Genomic DNA, 23,504 nt, shown 5'->3' with positions numbered 1-23,504 from the left:
TTAGGAGGTAATTTCAGTTCTGTTTTAGCCCAAAGGGAGGATGAGCATGGAGAGTAGATATGTGTGCAGAGAAGGTGCTGGTTGGGAAGAGTAGAGGCTATGGGGAGATTGGAATGCCCCACTTGAGTTTTTACCTTTGATTTAAACCTGTGTGAGTTTGTTATTTAGCCCGGAACCCCTCCTTCTTATCTCCAAGTTCCATGCATTCCTGAAGATCCTGCTCAAGTCCAATATTCTCTATGCAAATTTTCCCTGACCTTTTCCAGCCTGCAGGGTCCAACCGATCTCTGAACTCTTTCATCTTGGCTGCCTCAGCTTTTTCCTTGACTTTTTATTTTAATGTGCATGCTGTCTTAACTTTTGCCTTGACTTTTTTCAAACTGAGATGGATGCTTTCCAATTGTTCACATAGTGCTTCCTCGCTGCTCTGTACTGTGCTCGTCTCTCCTTAAAATTGTGAGCTGGTTGAAGGCAGGGAGTGTGGCTTACTCACCCTGGTGTCCCTCTTATCTGCCGCAGTGCCTGGTACACACTGGGGCTTCAGTAAACATTTCTTGAGTGAAGAGTTGTAGATTTCTTTCATCTTTCTGACGCAACTGTCAACTCCTGAATGGCAATTGGTACTTACATTCTCTCAGTGTTTCAAGGCCTGTGCATTTATTCAATCAACAAATATTTGATGAATGGGTCTAACCCTGGCTTACAAAACCCTGTGTCACCTGGCTCCTACCTACTCCAATGACATCATCTTGTGTAATTCCCCCTCACTCACTGACCTGCTCAAGCCACACTGGCCTTTTCTCAGCTCTTTGAACCCTTAAAGTTCATTCTCACTTCAGGGCTTGCCTAGTCTCCTTGACTGCAATCTCTTCCCTTAGATCTTCTATGGAGTCCCCCTTGTCGTTCAGATCTCAGTGTAAAGGTCACCTCCTTCGAGAATCCTGTCCTGAATGCTGAATCCATGATGCCACCCTGCCTCTCCTCATTACATCTTCAATCCCAGTTCTCTGTGGGACATTCATGAGGTTTTGATAATTTACTTATTTCCTCCCTCTCCTCTTCCTTCCTTTTTCCTCCATTTCTTCCTTCTTTCATTAGTATGCTTCTTTATTGATTGATTGTCACTCTCAGCTAAAATGTAAACTTCATGATAACAGGTAACTTTTTGGTCTTATTCATTGTTGTATCCCTAATGTATGATAAATGTATATTGAGTGAATGGATGAATGGATGAACAAATGCATGAATATTGATCCAGTTCTCAGCTGTGAAAACAGTAGAAAGAGGACAGACAAGATTCTTGACTTCAAGTATTTTACAGTTTTTGCTGAGTGAATAATCATATACATGGTACAGCAGGAAAGCCAAACCAAATCAATAAACAACAAACACAACACAAAGCAGACTGGAGTATATGTGGCCCATCTGATGTACTTAGATCTCAGCTTCCTCTGGGAAATGAGAAAAGTAATATTTAGACATATTTATCCCTGGGACATGTGCAATCCCATGTATTAAAGAAGCTGATATCGGTCTACCCATCTGGTCTCCTCCAGAGAACTGAACTTCAACTCCAAGTATGGCTTTGGTGGTTTAAATCCAGTGACGCCAAAGTTTCTGCCCCAGGCCCTCCTGGAGGTTAACCGTGGAGGTGGAATGATGTAGCTCATCGGTACTGCACTGCACCATGGACTTGGATTCCTTTGAAGCCTTTGTGTGACCCGGGAGGTCTCATTAGTTGCTGTTCCAGCCACTGAAAAAGCATGAAGGATCAGGATACGCTATAGAAGGGCTGGCTCTGCAGAGGTGCAGTGGAGAACTGCTGGTCGCGCCTGAAGGGCCAGCATTGGATGGATTAAAACAGCAGCAACACCGTTAGCAGCCACCTGCACGGACACTCAGTGGCACTGTTCTGTTCCATTAGCTAGATCTCGTTCACTTCTAACATCCCAAACCAGCATGGTATCCAGTGGCCAGGGCTCTGGTCAGGGTGAGTCCATGTCTTGGGTAGTTCTTTCTGGAGACTGGGTGGTTGGGTGGCTAGGGGGCCAGGTCCCCAGAAGCCCTGGAGAAAGGGTGAGTTTGGCCAGCGGAGGGGCAAGGGCAGGGACAGTTGCACAACAGAACTCCCAACATTAGCTCCTCTCTGTTTCTAATCTGCTTTCCCCTCCCCGCTCCACCTACACAGATGTGCCCTTTCAATATTTATTTGCTCGCCTCTGCTGTGTGTGTCAGACTTTGCCTCAAAAGTCAGCCTGATCCCTTTGAAGGTGTTTACTAATTAGGTCAGGCGGGGAAGTTAGGCAACTTCAGACATATTTATCCTGGGGAAGGTAGTTCCTGGGCCTGAGACCCCTCACAGCCCCGGGGAGGTCAGCTGTGGGTTCCCCGCTTCCCTTCTTTATCGGAGGAAGTCCCAATGATTGCCCGATGGAGTTGAATGACAGGGCATTAGTTCCTGACACAATTCTAAGAGCGATAGAGGAGTTTACTGGAGTCTGATTGTGGATTTGTCGCATGCTGGGCTCAATTTGACGCAGGCCCCATGAAATCCTTACTCAGTGTGACACAGCATCGGGGCCATCAGTATCGGATCTGATGTTGGCTTGAAAGGAAAATTGCTGCTGCGGTAATTCAAGTTCAATAGACCCTCAGGTCACTGCCCTCAAGCATTTTAAAATAATACTTGCTCTGAGAGAGTCTGTGCACGTGTGTGAGGGTATGTGTTTGAGTGTATGTGAGTGGGGCATGTAGGCGTATGTTTGCTATCTGGCTGAAGGAACTTTTGGGAGAGGCGAAGTGTAAAGTGCGAGGTAGAACTCTTACATTGTGCTGGGTCTCAAGGCAGCCTCAGCCCATGGTCCAGGCTCATTTGATTCCCGACAGCCACTTCGGCTGTTGTCACTGCTGCTGATGGACAGGGAGACGGGCTGAGGATGGCTGCAGGGAATGTCTGTCTGTGGTCGTAGAGATCCCTGCGCAGATGTCTTAGCTTGCTCCAGCAGCAAGGCCACGTACTTCCTTCTTGTAGATCAGTGGCATCTAAAACCATGTTGGGAACGATGCCTGCCAGCCGGTGACAGAAATGTAAGTGTCCACAGGCTGTGCTTGACATGGCCCTCCTCTCCCCCACAGAGCCGAGAGCACCCTCCTCCCTGTTCACGTGTTTGCCATGGTCCATCATTTACAGTTTCTTTTAAAATACATATATATAGCTTTAAATTTATTTCAGAGGGGAAGGGAGAGGGAGAGAGAGATAGACACATCAATGATGAAGGAGAATCATTGATCAGCTGCCTCCTGCACGCCCCACACTGGGGATGAAACCCTCAACCCGGGTATGTGCCCTGACCGGAATCTAGCCATGACCTCCTGGTTCGTAGGTGGATGCTCAACCACTGAGCAACACAGGTCGGGCAATTTACACTTGGTAAGTTTACTGTTAGGCTGGAAGCACCTTAGCCTGGTAACCTCAGCACCTCACTGTTCCAAGATTAACAAGGGGTTTCAAATGGACCAACTGGACACATTTCACAGGCAGACGCAGGCTTATTAAAGAACACAGTCTCTCTTAGTAAAATGGAAAGCAGGTTGCCCAAGTTCGAGTTGGATGGAGAGTCATGGGGGCAGCAGGGTGGTGGGGGCCAAGCCAGCAGTACCGGCGTCCATCTTTCCATTCGGGGAGGATGGCTTCCCCTTCTCTCTCTCTGCCACCTTCATGTTGGTGTTGTTCCGCTCCCTGATTTTGGATAAATCTGAACGTGGATTAACCACCTTCTCATGTTTCTGGGGTTTGGCAGTAGAGATTAGTAGTCAGAGCTTCTAGGACTGAACTACCTGAATGTGAATTCCGTGTCCACCACGAACAAGCTGTGTGGCCTTGGGGAAGTCACTGGTCTCTCTGTTGCCCCGCATCAGTGTCTTCAGTGGTGCAGCGAAGGTGATGTCATTATTTCTAAAGGCTGTGGTGAGGAGCAGATGAGAATCTATGCAGAGGCCTGAGCAGAGCGTCTGGCTTAGTGTCATGCTCAGGAATGTGAGCTAAACCTTCCTGCAACACAGGGCTGTGCCCTTCCATTTCACACGCAGCTGGGGGAGGCCTGGAGAAAAGGGATACGCAGAGCCCGACCCCATAGACGGCTGTTATTACTGTCATTATTATTGGCTCCCCAGAACAGATCAAAAGGACAAAAAAATTTTGCAACTTCCTAAGGGATTGCACAAACAAAATGACTCAGAATTAAGCTTTGAGAATACCTTGACTCTTTCACTCTCAAGGGTTATGAGTCTCATATACTTTTGAGGACAAAAGACCCAGCAAAGGAATCTCTCTTATTAATGCTTAATGTCTGAGACACACCTTTTTCCTGGGGACTGACAGCAGGAAGGATCTCCTACATCAGAAAAGACCTTCTTTCTATGCTCAGGGCCTTAGAATTACCTAATGTCAAAAATGCCAAAACTTCGGGCAATAACATCACCAACGTAGGAATTTTACACCAAGCTATTCCAATACCATCACTCCACCAGTTTTTATCATATTCGTAATAGGTAAATTTATGAGTATATAACTGTTATAATTTGTTATATATGTAAACAAAAATGCAATTCTATCCCAACTATTATTTTGAAATCTTTTTCTCCACTTAATAAGATATCATAAACTTCCTGCCAGATTAATGAAATATTTTTATACCATTTTGAATGACTACTAAATATTACATAATGTGAATATATCAGAATGTCCTCAACCAAATCCCCATTTGTAGACCTATAGGCTGTTTCTTAATGTTTCCTCCTTAAAAACAACTCTGTGATGAACATCTTTATACTTTCACATTTTCACAACAAATTGTGAGCATGAAATAAGTCACTAGTACTGGTCTTTCTGATTTAAAGGACATGCATTTTTTGAGGCTTTTGATAAATACTGCCTAGTTGTCCTTCCAAAAGGCTTTACCAAGTCTCCCCAAAAAATCTATGACAATACTCCCTGTTTTTCAAACTTCTTGACACACATAAGAAAGGATAGAGGGCAAAGAGAAGAATCTGCTCAAAGGGACCAACTTCCCTGGGGCTTCAGGGTTAAGGGGAGCAGTGTCCTGCATACCCTTGACTTGTTCCATGTGTCCCAGTGTTCTGCTCATACTGTTGGGCCGTTCTGATCTATCTATCAGTCTTCATACCTCCCCATAACACTGGATTCCGGTTTCAGAAAGAAGCCATTTTTCTTAGGGAATGAGGCTAAATGGTGAAAAGGCAGATGGAGCCGCGATGAGGGGGGCGGGGCAACAGGTGAAGAGGTGTCGACCTGCAAGCTTTTCATGGCTTAAAACTCAAGCACAGTTTTCAGGCAATACTTGCTAAGACGCCCCTAGTTTTGTTGGAGGCCCACTATGGAGCATTCTCTGCATGTTTGCGGAACCCTATGGGTCTGAATGAAGAGTAATGAAGAAGGATAACTTGTTGGGGCTTTCCAAGACCTGGGAAACACAGAAAGGGACCAGCCCCAACCTTTCTGTTGAGCCTTTATTATAGAGCTGATGGTAACAACTGGTCTTTATGAAGGCGGCTGTGGCTTATAAAGCCTTTATGAAATCTCTGATCTCCCCCCCCCCCCCCGCCTTGGTAAGTCCTGTGTCATGCAGAAGAGTGCTGAGCATACGGTCCACCCCACCTATGACTTCTCCCAGGTTTCTGCTACTACCAGGGAGGGGGACTCAGCATTTTTTGGCTCTTGCCAAGAAACCAAATCATTGAAGCTATGAGACTTGTTCCCAATTGAAGATCTTGTTTGATGAGATTGTAGCTTTCTGTCATTCTGGTGCGTATTGGCTTGGGTGAGGTCTCCCTAGCACCTGCTGGAATTTGATAAGTGAAGGGTAATTCTCAGATTTAAGGTCTTGGTTGTATGACTTTTGTGTCTGGGATTTTGAAGCCTGGGTGTATGTTCCAAGGCTAAATGGTTACTTGCAATTCATTCACAACTAAGGCAGCTTTGATGGTGGTATTCAGCTCCATTCTCCCTTCTTTCTCCAAGATCATTGTTGAACTTCCCCCTCTTTAATCACTAGACTTGTAATGGTTCTGGTTTTCTAACCCTCTGGTTGCTGTGAGCCTCTGTTAATCCCTTACCTGCCCCCTTCCCTCCCATTCTTTTTCTCCACATGTTACTTGAAAGCAAGAACTCAGAATGACATACTAAGCACCTCAGGCACTTCATTCAATGACAAAGAATCAGTGGTGCGTGGCCCGATCTTTTATTCCATCCCATGATGATTAGGTATGGCTTTTCTGCTGCCATTGTCTTTGTAGCTTGGTTGCCATTGTTTACTTTCTGGGAATCTTGAAGATGAAAAGACTGTTAAGCTACCCGCTAGCCCAGCCACTGGCTTTCAAATCACCTCCCTGATTATCTGTCCGTCTTCACAGGATGGTGCTTCTCACCTTGAATGACTACTATGTTCCAGCCTTTCACTCCTGCCTTAGAAAGGTGGCCCAGCCAATTAAACCCTGATGCCTTTTCTTTCAATACTTGTCATCAGGAGTAGGTCTCAACACCAAAGGTCTCTGCTAATCTTTGCTGTTGATAGTCTTTAAAAAAAATACACTGAGTGGCCAGATTATTATGATATCTGAACGCATAATAATCTGGCCACTCAGTGTGTGTGTGTGTGTGTGTGTGTGTGTGTGTGGTGTGTGGGGTGTGTGTGTGTGTGTGTGTGTGTGTGTGTGTATCCCGGTGCATGAATTCGTGCATGGGTGGGGTCCGGCCAGCCTAGCCAGGGGGAGGGAACATGGGCAGTTGGCTGGCCTGCCTGCTGGTTGAACACCTGCTAATTTGCATATTAGCCTTTTATTATATAGAACATACACTGAGTGGCCAGATTATTATGCATTCAGAGATCATAATAATCTGGCCACTCAGTGTATATATGTTTAACTGATTTCAGAAAGGAGGAGAGAGGGAGAGAGGGATAGAAACATCAATGATGAGAGAGAAGCATCAATTGGTTGCCTCCTGCACACCCCCTACTGGGGATTGAGCCCGCAACCTGGGCATGTGCCACGACTTGGAATCGAACCTTGACCCTCCTGGTTCTTAGGTAGACACTCAACCACTCAGCTACACCTGCCGGGCATGCTGTTGCTAATCTTGATGTAAGCCAGTTCATCTCTTTGCCCTTCGTAGTAGCAAGAGTGTCAGTTTGAGGAGGAAATAAAATGATTGTCATGCTGAGATCTCTGCAAAGACTGATGTGATAATCACCACACAGTGCAATGAGTATTTTTTCAGAATAACAATGATGATAAAATCAATGGTGAAAACATTAGTAAAGATTAAATGGCCATTTGGGCTTTGGTTATTCACTAGGAGAAGAAATTTGTATTGAATGGCAGCGGGGGGCTGGGGGTTGGGGTAAAAACTGCTAGTTTTCTTAATCAAGGAGTGACCTCTTCTGGGGAAAGGAAGCACTGGGGGCTGAGAACATCTGCACCCAGGCAAGCAAGCTGTGCTGGAGTGGATGGTCCCCGGGGGGGAGAAACTCTCAGGGTAGATGTTACCCTGGGCGACCAAGTGGAAAAGAAAAAGGGACGAACTGAAACCAAAAATGACTTGCCCAGTAGCTTTCTCAGGGAGAGCCCTCATAGCGAGAGCCAGGGAAATCATGTGGGCCTGTTCCGTGCACCGTGGCGGGGCCTCTGGCCAAGCAAGCTGCCCCGATCCTGGAACCTGAGACCAGCCTTTCGGGTGAATGGTTTAAGAAAGGTCCAGATGGGAAGGGTATCTTTGTCTACTCCTAACTAGACGAGAAAAGAAAGGCAATGTACCAAGCAAGGTTCAGAGAGCAGTGAGGTCTAGAAGAGCAAGTGGCTCAGTGGTCCTTTGGGAGCAGGTAAGGGGCAAGCCCCTACGGTAGTCCTGCCCATTGGACTGGGAGTGATGAAAACCAAAAAGGATGCTTTTCCTCCCCCACCGAATAGCACCAGCTTCATCTGAAATCCAAGCTCTTGGAAGGAGGAAGCCTTCCTGGTGACTCCAGCCCCAATGCACCCCTCTCTTCTGGTGCCTGAAGGACTTAAGCTGTGCTAGCTGGTGGAGCACTTGATCAGACACGGCCTGTGGGGCAGTGTCGCGCATCACATTCCCAAGGCCACAGGCCACGGCTTCCAATAGACTCCTGGGCGGCAAGGACGCAGGGTTAATGGAAATCATATTATCCTACCCCTCGTGAAGTGGGATTCGGAAGAACTGGAATCAGAGGAAGGGAAAGGACTTGCCCAAGGACTCACGTTCAGACTAGACTTTTCTGACCATCCTCTCCTAACTGTCAGCAGTGACTCCTCCACTACCCTCCAATTCCCCACAGTCTACTAAATTGATTGGTAATATTAATCATACCTGCATGCTAGATCGTTTAGTAACAGGAGATCGACAGTTTGTTAAGCATTTACTAAGTCTCCGTTCATTCATGTATTCAGCAATTATTGATTGAGTGCCTGTAGTGTGCTAGAAGCTGGGGACATGGAATAGTCGTCCCTTGGTATCCACAGGGGATCAGCGCCAGCATCCGCCAGAGATACCCACATCTATAGAGACTCAAGTCCCTTGTAAAAAAGTGGCATAACAGCCCAACCAGCGTGGCTCAATGGTAGAGCATCAAACTATGAACCAGGAGGTCACAGTTCGATTCCGGTCAGGGCACATGCCCACGTTGCGGGCTCAATCCCCAGTGTGGGGCGTGTAGGAGGCAGCTGATCAATGATTCTTTCTCATCATTGATGTTTCAATCTCTCTCTCCCTCTCCCTTCCTCTCCAAAATCGATATATATATATATATATTTAAAATGGCATAACATTTGCATATAGCCCATGCACATCCTCCTGTATACTTTAAATCATCTCTAGATTACTACAATACCTAAAACAATGTGAGTGCTGTGCAAATACTGGTTATACTGTTTTGTTTAGGGAATAATGACAATAAAGACGTCTGTACATGTTCATTACAGATGCAGCCACTGCGAGCCCTCCTAGTCCACGTATAGTTCAGCCTAACAACAATGTAACCTTATATTTTTCAGACCATTTTTGATCGGCGGTTGGTTGAATCGATGGATGCGGCACCTGAGAATGTAGAGGGCGGACTTTAGTAAGTAAAACATTCTAAGCTCAGGTATTTTCAAAATTTTTATCAACAAAGATCAGACTAAAACTGTGCAGTCTCCGAAGACCAGGGTTCTGGTGCAGTGAGAGACTACAATGGAAGGGTGGGCTTGTTAGTCCAGGAGAGCTTCCTGCAGGAAGTGGCCATTCTCTTCATATCGTTGCTCAGACCTAGCATCTCTGAATCCTCCTTGCCTCCTCTTTTTTCTAGTTCCCCTGATTACGTCCTGTCCACCAGCAATGTGGGGGGCTCTACCCCTGAAATACGTTCTTCTCACTCTAGCAGTTTTCCTTTTCACCCAAGCACCCCTGACTCTTACCCGTGCTGTTGGCACATGGTTTCTCTGCTTTTGCCCTTGCCTCCTCGTGGTCGAATGTGTTCAGACAATTCTGGGTCAAAAATGTGTACATCTAGCCCTAGCCAGTTTGGCATAGAGCATCGGCCTGTGGACCAAAGGGTCCCGGGTTTGATTCTGGTCAAGGGCACATACTTTGGTTGCAGACTCCTCTCTAGTGGGGTCTTGTGCAAGAGGCAACCAATTGATATGTTTCTTTCACATCGATGTTTCTCTCTCTCTTCTACTCTCCCTAAAAATCAATGGAAAAATATCCTCGAGGGAGGATTAGCAAACAAACAACAACAAAAGAAGTGTACATCTTGTACAGCAGTACTTCTTAGAGGCTTTCATCGGCTAATCAGCACAGTGAATCTCTAACAGTGATACAGTATAGCATGTTACTGACATATTTGATCACATGGAAAGCCTTCTGGATAACCCAGAAATTGTCTATGAAAACATATCATACACATCATTACCATCCCACATGCTGACACATGGGAAGTGGAGCCACTCCCAAGTTTGCTGAACTGGGGGTCAGGTTGCCCGAGTTCTAGCTGCGTTAGCTTTTTCTGAGCCGAGTGGCCGTGGGCAAGCGACTTAACTTTTCTGTGCTCGGTTTCCTCCACCCCATGACACACAGATCACAATTCCTGTTCTTTCTACTTTGCCAAGCTCTTCAGAGAATCAAATGAGATAATGGACATTGAAAAAGGGGTATCCCCCCCCCCTCCGCCCCCAGTAAACCAAAGCAAAACAAAACCCAATACCACTACGGTGCCACTGCGGGCTCCTAGAAAACCATTAATATTTCCGGTGACAACACCTCTGCACTTAATCGTAATCAATGAGCAACAAATTAACATTTGGCTTATTTATTTGAGCAACTGGGAGTAAAACCCAGGGAGTTGCTGGCTTTTGGCTAGAAATCAAACAAAACAGAGAGTTCATTGGAGCTAAGGCTGCAGAGCATGCCAGCCTGTGTCATGCATGGACATAGGCAAGAAAAGCCAGTTGCTGGACAGTATAGCATGAGGAATGAAAAGAGCCCAGATTGTGTGACTTGGGCTGGGGAGATAAGAAGACCTGAAAATACCACACTGTAGGGAAAAGGCTATAAAACTGCAATGATACTGATAAAGAATGCATGATCACCTCAGCTAATGGTGGTGACACGTGCTCCACACAGAATCATTGAATGGCATTGGGTGTGGTGATTCAGGGATGGTCAGGGGACGCCTTGGGCACTCTAAGCTGGCAGAGTTCTGTGGGTCTTTGTAAAGTGCCCATTCAGCGTATCTAGGTCATACTACGTCAGCAATCTCTGCTGATGTCCCCTTCCAGACCCAAACGCTGCCAGGATCTCTTTCTCTCTAGGGTTTTTGGTTGTGACTGAATAGATGACCTTGAGCTTAGGACTGTGACCTCTAAGACTAATTCACACTCAACAAATACATCTTGATATATTTGTGGGCCAAGCCTTTGATGACAGTGATAATGATGACAACAACTGATGATGAGAGAATAAATAATGATAATAATAAAAAAAAAAACATCCAGCCTGGTCAGTGTGGCTAAATAGTTAAGTGTCAACCCATGAACCAGGGGGTCACGGTTCGATTCCCAGTCAGGGCACATGCACAGGTTGTGGGCTCCATCTCTAGTAGTAGGGGGCATGCAGGAGGCAATTGATGAATGATTATCTCTCATTGATGTTTCTGTCTCTCTCTCTCTCTTTCCTTTCCTCTCTCTGAAATAAATAGAAACATATTAAAAAATATATAGCATCCACATGGCAGCTTAAAAGCCACTCATATCCAAGCCCTTCAAAATGTGACCTGAGGTTGGTATTGATATCCCCACTGAACTGAAAGGAGAACCTGAAATGCAACAAATGACCAGAGGTCACATGGCTAGAGGGAGCAAGGCTGGGGCAGGAACCTGATATTTTGTCCCTCCATCTTACTATCTTTGTTTTACATGATGATGCTTCTCTGGCAACTACTCAAGGAAGTCACTAACCCTTCTTGGCACTCCATCTTGGAAAAACTCTTGCTGGAATCTCTCACACCTGGAATAAGTCCCATTGCATAAGAAGTTTTGTGTTTGGGTGCTTTTGTAGGGCGAGATGATCTAGCTGATAGCAGAGTTGAGCTGTCACCAAATCTCTTAATGCTCATCAGAGAGTTTAGTTGGAGAGGCAACATACAGTCATGACAAATCACCTGGGCTCCCAAATCTGGCACTTATTATCTGTGTAACTGAATATGTTGGTGGCTCAGTTTTTCCACCTGTACGATGGCGCTTAGAATATTAGCCACTCTGGCGGGGTTGTTGTGAAGCTTACGTGAATGTATGTAAAGCACTTGCAACGGCCCCAGTAGGCATTAACCACATTGTCCGACACGCACAACATGGGCTGTGTATACGCTTTGTTTCCCTTGTATTTTGTTATTCTCGCTTTCCCCTAACTCATCATCCAACGGTAATTATGTGTCTCCACTAGACTGACAAGTCTTGAAGAGCAGAGCGCTAGTCTGATTCATGTCTGTATCTCTAGTGTCTGGTACATAGAAAGTCCCAAAGAATATTGTTAACTGAACGTGCAGATGAATAAATACACAAATAGCTTGTGCAGTGTAGCCACTTTAGAAGAATTAGATGAAATATTTCCACCCCTTGTTTCTGGAAATTATTTACAGTTATAATTTCTTCTGACACAATAAAAACACACACATACACGCACAAGTAGGTGGATATCTTCATAAAGTCTTGTCCTTCCTGTACTCACACTTTGACCAATATGTCTTAAAAAGGAGCCAGTGCTCATTGGCCAAATACTCTGCAGTTAATTCTGCGTGTTATCTAGAATGTTCCCTGATTAGGTATTGATCCACGAGGACAGAGGTGATGCTTTGTGTTCTCTTATATCCCCAGCACCCAGGAACTGTGACTGTCAGCGTCTGTTGTAAATAAATGGCCAGTGGCTGTTCTTTCATTTTTGTTACATGTCCATTGATCAGGAAGTTTCATTCCAAAGTGCTTTCTCCACCCACACACAAACCTGAAGATTGAGGTGTCAGTGTCCTGGGAGAGAACTCAATAGACTTCAAAAGGTTTCTGTTTGCGCAAAGCTATTTACCAGGCTTACTGAGCAAACAGGAGGAATGGAACAAAACGATAAACACAATCTGTGCTGCTTTCCTGTGGGATTTTCTTTCAGGGCATGTCCAGTAACTGGTGAAATTGACTTCTTGGAGGAAATAGACACGTTATCATGCACCTCTGTCTCCTGTGGGTTTTGTGGCTCTCGCCGACCATGACTCTGCCCAGCCTTTGCTAATCACTTCTTTTTTGGACTGACCTACAGTTGGGTACATAGACCCATGGCATTCCCTGGAACCACGGTGAGGCTGAGGTCAGGGAGTATGGTTTCAAGTGGAGTGACCTGGCCTTTCTCAGAAATGAGGGTTTGTTAAGAAACAGAATCCAGATGGCAGCACAGCCAGGGGGCAGAGAGTACTGGTTGGGCTCGGTTATCAGCAGTGGCACCTTAATTGACTGGAGCAGAAAGGGACACAAATATTTGGGTAGCTGCTGGGTTTCTCACAGCTAGGAGGACCACAGCTTATAAAACAAGCTGGCAGCTCCTTTAGTTTGAGGTGAACATTACTGTCCCCATGAACAGATGAGGAAACTGAGTCTCAGGTTACCCGGCCAAACACAGCAGAGCCTGGATCCAAATTCTGAGCTTATGATGCCACATCCTGAGCTCTTTCCCTACAGGGAGATTCTAGGGAGCCTCAACTTCTCCCAGCCCCCACCTCAGGGATTGGGTATATTTGGCTCATTGTCATTATCTAATCACCAGGGTGCTCTGAAACTTGCCTTCATCTCCGGGCAGCTCTGGGATAGACACATTCAATAGTGACAATAGATGTTGTTTTTTTCTGGGGTTTGAGAAGCACAGCTTAGTGAGAAGATGACCCGGGGGCTTTAGAACCCCCTTGAATGATAACAATTCGTGAACATTGAGCACTTCCTGAAGTCTCGACACGCAGGAGCTCATTCTTCCTTGCAATAACCTTGTGAAGGACGCATCATTGTTATGTCCATTTTACAGACGGAGAGACGGAGGCTTGGAGAGATTGACTTGTTCAGGATTGTACAGCTGGAAAGTGGTAGAGCTGGGCATTGACTTGAGGCAGCTTGCGTGCTAAATCCTGACTCACCTGTTACAGACTAGGACAGTGATGGTGAACCTATGACACGCGTGTCAGCACTGACATGCGTAGCCATTTCTGATGACACGCGGCCGCTGAGGTGGCCGCATGCCGAGGATGAAACGTTTGCTGCTCCTGAGGATGAAACATTTGCGAAATAATGTTTTTTCCTCAAAGTGACACACTACCCGAGTTATGCTCAGTTTTTTGGCGAAGTTTGACACACCAAGCTCAAAAGGTTGCCCATCACTGGACTACGACAATGCCTGTGGTTCTCAAAGTGGTCCCTTGAGCAGCCACATTGGCATCAACCAACAATTTGTCACCCCAGACCTCCTGAGACAGAAACTCTGGAGGTAGGCATAGCAATCTGGGTTGTAGCAGCCTGCCCGTGCAACCTATACTGATATATTTGAGTCTGCTATGCTGCTGTGCTCTGAGAGAAGAAGGGCCTTACACAGAACACTGTGGGCACCAGGTGAGCTTAGTCTTGGGAAGGTGTTTTTCCGAGAAGTACTGTTGTTTTAGGTTGTGGACCACACCCGAGGGAACAGAGCAGAAGCAGACTCTCTCCAGAGAGAGGATTTGATCAGAGGAGAAGGTGGGAAGAGGTGACATCCCAGCGCCCTTCCAAGAATATGCTGTGTTTATAGGACAGGTTTTGTTTATCCACTAACGCTCACTGAGGTCAAGTGACATGGCCGAGGTTATGAAAACAGCAACAAACAATGAACTCAAACCCAGGCCCCTTTCTACAGAATGTTACCCCTGCATTGCCTCCTAGGTGAGTCCTAAACATTTCACAGATTCCCTCTGAATCATGAGAAATTCTCCCCAGTCACAATCTTCCCCTGAAGAGATAACCTGGAATGAGGGGAAGAATTAAAACAATAGTAGGATGATGGTCCCAGGAGAGGGTAAAGGTTAGGGGAGGGGTCCAGAGAGGGGCAGAAAGGAGACTGGGGTGACTTCATGGTACCATGCCACAGATGACTGTCTCCTCATGTTAACCATATAGGCGGATGCCTCTCCAAAGAGGACAAAAGGCACGGTGAGGGTAGAAAGAGGTCCTGTCTCTGACATCTTTTTTGGAAGTTGAAATTCTAGGAGTGTGTTAATGTTAACGTGGCTCTTAGGAAAGAGTGTGGGGCAAAGGCTGTCAACAAGGACTTTCAAGGGGGTTGGAGCTGTTTTAGAATCAACTGTGGAGTAAGGGCCATGGTGAGGTCTGGAGAAAAACACCCTGAGGGTTGATCTTATCCACACTCCCCCATGTTTCTGCTGTCAGCAGAAAATGAACATGCCCCTCTAGGGATGCCTAGAAGGAACCAGAAATCACCCAGGTGACACAGGCAGAAAGAGGGGCGTGCGCCCAAGCTAGGAAGGGGCTTCCCCTCTCAGAAGAGTGTGAAGAGATTTCAGCGAATGCGTTCATGTTAGCTCGGTATTTCTTAATAACGGCTAGTAGAGCTAATTTTCTGCAACTTTCAACTTTCACACCCTTTTCTTAATACATACTTGTATCTCCTCGAGCTGCTGCCCAGGTATCGATCCCGGCAAAAAACAAAGCTCCCTAAGAGCCAGAGCAGAGCTTCAATGTTTTATATTTTCATAATTTAATAATCCATCCTCCCCACCTAAACTTGACCCCTCCCCCTTTTCTCCCTCTCTAGTATCCTATACTTTCAGGATTTTCTTGCACAACTGATAATTTTATCTATCTATGTATCTGTCTATCTATCTATCTATCTACACACACATAGGCCTGACCATTCTCAGCAAGATTGGAAATTAAGATAGTGTACTTCCTTTAATCCTCTCCCTGGGCAGTTCCTAGGACTGTTCAAGCCCCACTATTAGCATGCCAACAAAATAATAAGGATCTTCAGAAAATGTTAAAGAGAAATGGTTTAAGTGCAACAATACCTTGGAAGTATTCATTATCAAGCATTTAATGAGATAATTATAAACCTCTTCCACTTAAGTCACAGCTCAAAAAGTCTAGACACCCTTTCTAGGTATCACATTATTAATCTGGTTTGAATGAAACACTGAAAAATATTTCTCTGAATAAATTATAATCCTGAACCCTTCTTGATGTCAGTCTTATTGACTCCCATTGTTGGGCCAAAATGGGAAATTTTATGCTCAATTCTGGAGTCTCCCTAGGAGGAAGATAGACTGACGGAGTGGTTGTCTAATCTATGTTGAATCTGATGCCTGTCACTTAATAGCTTTGACACACTAGGAAAATACTCAATATCTCTAACCCTCCATTTTCTCACCTGAAAAATGGGGCAGTGATGGAGGGTAGTTTTGGCACAGTGTCTGCAACCAAGTAAGGGTGCAGTACATGCCACCTCTAATTGCTCTGGTCAACATGTTAGTCTCCAGGCTGCCCTTGAAATGAGCACCTTTAACAAAGATAGCTGTAGTTGTCATCTTTAAGAAGTGGATGATGCCATGTGGGAGACACAATATCTATCTATCCAACAACAGTCAGCCAGGAGTGGTGATGTATCTTTTGTATTCTTGGCATTGTGCTGGGCACCGGCATTATGTTCTGAACCCGATGGGGCCTTTCAGGTTGTTAAAAATAACTCTACCCTGTCAATTAAGGGTGGTTAAGAAATACCCAGGGAACTGATGTCTTTGTTTTGCAGAAATGAGGTTCTTTGGGTTGGATTGTCTAATCATGTCACTTAAAATGGTCACCTCAGGTTGCCTGAATTGATTCTCTCCTGAAGTTGGGCGTGAACCATAGATTTACATAACATGGCAGCATAGAGAATATGGAAGACTAGGAGCTGAGCAATGTCGGTCTTTACCATGCCTATTCGCACATCATCACCACAGGCAAGAAACCTCACCATTCTGGGACTCCTGATCCCTAAAGTAAGCATGTAAATAGCCACCCATATCATTTAGTTGGTTATTTCAGAGTAAAAGATGAAATTATTTTATTGTGGTGGTTATTGAGAGTTCTTTCAGATGCTAAAAGTTCCCTGGGTCAAGGAATAAGAGAATGATTTTTCTTTCGTGATCAGTTCTTTCCAATTCCCTGAATGAAAATCAAACTAAATGTAAGAGGAGATATTAAAAACGGCTCTCACTTGATCACCTGGAAGTCCGAATGGACTAACATGGAAGTTCAGGTCCTTGGAAAAGCACACACTAAGGTAGGCTTAGATTCCTAAGAAATTTCCTGGAGGGAATACCTATGAAGAAAGAGGGAGGAAGTAGGAGGAGGCAAGGAGAGACTTCAGACCGGATGCAGGTCCCACACCTGTGAAAGGAGAGGAGGAAGGAGCAAAAGAGTCTCAGGTTGGAATGCATTTCTAAAATTTAGTATTTGGCTAGGTCAATTGGAGTTCTTAAGCCAAAATTGCCACTTGGCCATGGTGGCTCAGTGGTTGAGTGTTGACCTATGAACCAGGAGGTCACAATTCAATTCCTGGAAAGAGCACAGGCCTGGGTTGCAGGCTTGATCCCTAGTGGGAGCGTGCAGGAGGCAGCCTCTCATCGTTGATGTTTCTATCTCTTTCTCCCTCTCTGAAATCAATAAAAATATATTTTTTAAAATTTCCCACAAGAGCAGTTCCATGTCTCACAGACGTGGCCCTGGACTAGCTCCCGTCCCATGCTATGTCACTGACAGGGAGCAGCCTGAGGGAGGTGTGGCCTTGGTTTGGACACAGTAGTGTCTGGGACATCAGTCAGCTGGGCTTCCCATCCCAGGAGACCAGAGCAGTGTGTCTTCATGGCCAGCCACCAAACTGTCCGAGATTCCTTCTGTGAAACACAGATCTTAAGGACTTTGAAAAGCAACCAGATTGTTTGTAATAATGTGTTTTTTTCTACCCTAAATCAATGTTCCATTCTCCCCTTTGACTTTCACTTCCCACTCTGTTTCAACTGGACCAATCGAGTTGAGCCCCACCCAGCTTTGTGGAGTTCCTCATTTGACAATTTTAACAAGTTGGCATGTGAATCAGCCACACGAACTTCCTTTGTTTTACCTTCTCAATGAGTTACGATTTACTCTCTTGGGTTTCAGATGTTGTCCTGCTGTAGTCTCTAGTGGGGTATTTCAGAATTTCTCTATGTACACACTATTATTTTCCTAAAAATTAAAAAAGGATGAATAAGGAGACATATCAAGATGTAAGTTTTGCCAAAACCAGTTTGGCTCAGTGGATAGAGCGTCGGCCTGCGGACTGAAAGGTCCCAGGTTCGATTCCGGTCAAGGGCATGTACCTTGGTTGTGGGCACATCCCCAGTGGGGGGTGTGCAGGAGGCAGCTGATCGATGTTTCTAACTCTCTATCCCTCTCCCTTCCTCTCTGTAAAAAATGAATAAAATATATATTTTTAAAAATGTAAGTTTTTAGAATTGGTCTAATCAGTTACCTTTGAGGGGTGTTTGTAATTCACAAAGTATTAGGTTCATGTCCCTTGGACTGCTTTATTCTGCCTGGCAACAGGGAGTCACAGCAGTTTTCCAGCTCTCCAGCTTCACCCCATATCACCCCCATCTTTCTTGTGACAAGCTTGTATGTATACTATACTGAACAGAGAGGATTCACATCCTGGGTGGGACAGGTAGGATGATGCAAGATTTTATCATGCTTCTCAGAAGGGCATGCAATTGAAAACTTATGAATTGTTTACTTCTGGAATTTTCCATTGAATATTTTCAGATCATAGTAGACTGCAGGTAACTAAAACCACAGAAAGCAAAACCAGGATGAGGGGGACTACTGTAATAGAGGCTGAAATAGTGGAAAAAGACTTCTCAGAGGCCATTGGACTTCAACTTCAAACCCATTCAATGGGTTTTGAATGATGGCTTGAAGGATCAGCACAGACTGCTAGAGTAACTAGAGGCCTAGTGCATGAATTCGTGCACCAGTGGGGTCCCTCAGCCTGGCTTGTGGGATCAGGCTGAAACCGGATCTCCAACATCCCTGAGAGGTCCCAGATTTTGAGAGGGCACAGGCCAGGGAGGGAACGCAGGAGGGCTCCAGGGTGTGTCCAACCCATCTCACTCAGTCCCCATCAGCTGCACCCCAGCTATCCAACAAGGAGCGTCTGCCCCCTGGTGGTCAGTGCACATCATAGCAAGCGGTTGAGCGGCCTTAGCATATCATTAGCATATTACACTTTGATTGGTTGCACGGACGACCAGACACTTAACATATTAGGCTTTTATTGTATAAGCTAGACTCCTCTTGGAGTCTGACTGTCTGGGTAGTGGCGATCCTGGTTCTACTTACTAGCTGTGTGATAGTTAAGTAGAACAATTCACTCCTGTACCTCAGTCTCTTCACCTGTTAAATGGGAAAAGGGTAACTCACTCATAGGGCTGTTGTAACCAGTCAGCTAGTAAATTTGTTAGGCATTCTAGGCTAACTGGACAGGACACTTAAAGATCCACATAGCAGGAATAAGGTCTCTGTTGCAGCTCCTGAACTCTGCCATTGCAGTGTGTTATGCTTTGTTCCCCACAAAATCCATATGTTGAAATACTACCGCCCCCCAATATGATGGTATTTAGAGGTGGGGCCTTTAGGAGGTGATTAGGGTTAGGTGATGGTATTTAGAGGGTGGTGCCTCTAAGAAGATCAAGAGACTAGATCTCTCTCTCTGCTCTTCACCATGTGAGGACACAGCAAGAAGATAGCCATCTATGTACCAGGAAAAGAGGTCTTACCAGACACTGGGTCTGCCAGCACCTAGGTCTTGGACTTCCCACACTCCACAGCTCTGAGAAATACATTTCTGTTGTTTAAGTCACCAGGTCTGTGATGTTGCCTTACAGCAGGCTGAACAAACACAGACGTACTGGAAAGCATTGGGGACAGTAGGTAAATGAATGGTGGTGGCTGTATGTCAGCAAGATTATAATTGTGGACAATGAAATCTGATTTCATATCATTTTTACACATCACAAAACATTATGATAGTTTTGATTTCTCTCCCCCCACCCCATGATTAAAAAATGTAAACCATTCTTAGCTCTCCGACCATACAAAAACAATTGGCATGCTGGATTGGGTCCAGGAGCTATAGTTGCTGACCCAAGATAGAGCATTGAGTAACTTGTTCCAAAAGCTAGTCCCGATTATCAGATAGGAAAATGGAATCTGGAGAATTCATGCAAGATTCTGGACAAGAATTTGTGCTACATGGATCTCCCAGTGTCTCGCCCAGTCAAGAGGGAAGAATTGCAACAATTCCAGGTACGGACTCTGCGCTCCTTCCTCACCATGGATTGCTCTCTGCTGATCAGCTGTTTTTACATATTATTTTTAGAACTTTCAAATGGCAGCCACAGAAAGCCAATGCCCAACACAGAAGCCAAAGAGAACTAATATGAAGAGAAATCAACTTCTCCAGTGAACACTAGTTATTTACTTTGGATTCGGCCACTAATCCTAGGACAGAAATGAATGAAAATAGACCCAAAGACATATGAGCATGAAGAGTTAGACCCTCTGCCTCTCCCCCCCCCAAAAAAAAAACACACACAAAAAAGTAGACTTTTTTACTTTAAAATACATTTGAATTTAATGATTTGTGACTTGTTCCTTTCCCTCAGCTCAGCAAGCTTCCGCACTACCCTTCTCCTCACTTTCCGGGAAATAATGGATGTTTCAAATAAAAACAGGTGTAAATCACTGTAGGAATAAAATGAATAAATATGATGTGCCTGGAAATGGTCCTTAATTGGAAGCTATGTTGTTCCCTTAGCCTGAGGGAAGGCACAGCTTACATTTGTGTGTTGCCTTGGTTTTTTGAAGGATTTGGTCTACAGTTAGCTCATTTTTTTTTTTTTTTTTTTTGCAGATTTTTTTAATTGTAAAAAAAGGTGTTTGCATGTCCTACGAATTTATCATTTCTCCCTCTTCCACCCCAGGGTAAGTTGTATGGTCAATGAATCACAGTGAAGTTTCCCTGGTTGCCCTGCCCCCTCCTAGTCTCTTACCCATGTCACAGGGACTCTGCATCCACAGTTGACAGAAGAGCTGATGCTGGCTCATGTCTCTGTGCCTTTGCTCGCACAGTTCCTTTGGAATGGAATGATTTCCACCCCCCAACTCAGGCTATCTTGGGTGTAGAGCAGAAAGAACAAAGGATGCAAATTTGAGGAGGTTCTAAAGTAACCAGGCCTCCAAACACCAGCGGGATGCCAAGCTATTCTGTGTGTGTTCGTAGTCACCTTTGTGTAGAGAGGTCACAGGCTTTTGCCAACATCATCTCTAAGCATCAGTGCTTCCAAGTGACTTTTTATTTTTTAAAAACAATTTTATAGACTTTTATTTAGAGAGAGAGGAAGGGAAGGGAGAGAGAGATAGAAACATCGATGAAAGAGAACATCCATCTATCAGCTGCCTCCTGCACATCTCTCACTGGGGATCGAGTCTGCAACCCAGGCATGTGCCCTGACCAGAAATGGAACTGACGACCTCTTGATGCATAGGTCGATATTCAACCAATAAGTCACACCAGCCAGGCCCAGGTGACTTCTTAAAGGAAGGAATTACAGACATAGGGGCAGTAAAAGAAAACTCTACAGGAGAATGAAGATAATCAAAGAATTACCTTTATTTGGACATTTTCTATGCAAGACTATGTTGGGCTTCGATGGGCCTGATTCCTGGGCTGACTGGACTTAGATAGATCCTGAGTCCCACCATCTGTCACTGTTCTTCTAAAGTTGTAAAGGGATCCTTTCTTATTTCTAGTCAATAAACATGTTGGGGGCCCCAACGAGGCATTAAGGGTGTGCTAGGTGCTAAAGTAGGGGTTGTAGGTAGAGGCACAAAATAAAACTAAAATGGTCCTTCTTGCAGTCCATGCAGTCTAATGGGAGTAGGCACATATGTATAGACATTTGCAATGCAACACGTTAAAGGATCAGATAGCAGTGACATAGGATGCCATGGAGCCCAAAGAGGAACATCTCCTTAGCCTTCTATGGGAAGGGCCAGGGAGGGTTGTCTAGAGGAACCAACCCCTCAGTGTCTTCTCTACTGTTGGTCCAGCTTCTAAATTCCAGCCTCTCTAAATTCCAGCTATCCCTGTGGTCACAGCATCTATCCAGCTGAATTGTCGCCACTTGCTTAATTATCTGATGGGATGTAACTTCACAGGACAGAGATGGTTTGGATTTTGCTCATAACATGCCCTCGCCACGTGACAGTACCTGACACCTAATAGGTACCTTATAAATATGGGTTGTGTGCCAAGCAAGAAGGTATTCGCACATGAATTTTCACCCTTCCTTCCAAGTGCTGAGGGGAATTCTGTTGTACTATTTAATGACGTCATACTGCATTCCGAACGCTGAGCCAAGTCTCGAAGGAAACAGCAAAATAAGGAAAAACACGTTAGAATGTTTGGGCCCAAAGGAGCCTTGGACGCCAGTTGGTTCTCTGCCTCGTTTGTACAGATAGAAAGTTGAAGTTCAGAGGAGTTGTGCTGTAATTGTTAGAACAGGTCACCCAGGTAATTAGTTTAGAGCAAGTCGAAAGACCAGGTGTCCCCGTTTCCACCCTCAGTTCCTTCCTGTGAGTCCCCCACGCTCCTCTGTCGGTTACAGATGTGTAGTGGGGAGAGGAAGGGTTCCGAAAAGGACTCATTTCTTCTGCTAGCACGCAGACCACTTCTGAATTCCTCAGGAGCCTCATCTTGCAAATAAGGCTTTGTGGAACAGAATATTTTATGTGATAGGATTATGTTCTACAAAAAACCCCCAAAAATGTAAAGGCCGCTTTCTTCGGCGATAAGTAATTGCTCCTGGCAGGAGAGCCTTCTGCTTTATAGAAAAGACCCCCTTCTCCCGCTTTCATCTGATCTCTCAGTGAGGCCCCAGAGGGAAATGTTAGGAACAAATGCTTGTTTGAGCTATAATATTCCCTTGAAAAGTGAAGCTTGAAATCCTTTAGGGACCCCAGTGTTCTTTCAGGATTGATTTTGACACTGTAGAACTAACATCCTCACTAACTTCCAGGCCTAAATATATTGTGACTAGTGCTTGGAGAGTTTAAAGAATATTTTTAAAGTAAGTTTTCATATCAAGAGCAAAAAGACATAGTTTGTAGTCTGTGACTTCAGAATTACCCTTAAATAGCATTTTCTACAGTGGTGCCAGGAAGAAGTGAGAACAAAGGATAAGTCGCAGGGAATGGGATTCTGTCCTAATAGAAAAATATTAAATGAGCAAAAAATGCACCAGGAAAAAACAAAATAAGAAAACTTTTTATCAACTATAAAAATTCATGATTTCTAACATTTATTGACCACTCAAAATATTCCACTCATTTGTAAGCCTTTACAGTAATTAATGCATCTAATATTCACAACAGCCCCATGGAGGAAGGTACAATTAATATCCTCATTTTAAAAAGAGTGAACTTGCCCAGCTGGTGTGGCTTAGTGGTTGAGCATTGACTTATGAACCAGGAGATCACGGTTCAATTCCTGGTCAGGGCACACGCCCGGGTTGCAGGCTTGATCCCCAGTGGGGGGCATGCAGGAGGCAGCTGATCAATGATTCTCTCTCTCATCATTGATGTTTCTATCTCTCTCTCCCTCTCCCTTCCTCTCTGAAATCAAGAAAAACATATTAAAATAAAATGAAATAATAAGTGAACAGAGGCACAAAAAACCAATGGAACTTACTGGAGGTGATATTCTAGGAAGTGGTAGAGTTCATGTTCAAGCATAAGTAGTTTGATTCTAGTGCCCATTGTTTGTTTTTGTTTTTGTT

The 23,504-nt window shown here is 44.9% G+C and overlaps 1 protein-coding gene across 25 annotated transcripts in view; it reads left to right on the top strand.

The window, feature by feature from the left end:
- LOC307114359 (uncharacterized protein) overlaps window positions 1–23,504 on the top strand; it is a 459,274-nt gene that overhangs the window by 252,699 nt on the left and 183,071 nt on the right. For 24 of the 25 annotated variants that reach the window (XR_013814981.1, XR_013814982.1, XR_013814983.1 and 21 more), the window contains one exon: window positions 9,088–9,155. Coding sequence is in view for 4 of the 25 variants with exons in the window: in XM_079796705.1 (XP_079652831.1) it covers window positions 9,088–9,155 (68 nt within the window). In the remaining 21 variants the exon portion in view is untranslated. Of the gene's footprint in view, window positions 1–9,087; window positions 9,156–20,578; window positions 20,650–23,504 lie in introns of all 25 variants that reach the window. The other variant, XR_013814998.1, reaches the window with a different exon arrangement.

This window comes from Cnephaeus nilssonii, assembly GCF_951640355.1.
Source record: "Cnephaeus nilssonii genome assembly, chromosome: 18".
NCBI classification, from domain to species: Eukaryota; Metazoa; Chordata; class Mammalia; order Chiroptera; family Vespertilionidae; genus Cnephaeus; species Cnephaeus nilssonii.
This window is presented reverse-complemented; position numbering and strand designations above follow the sequence as displayed.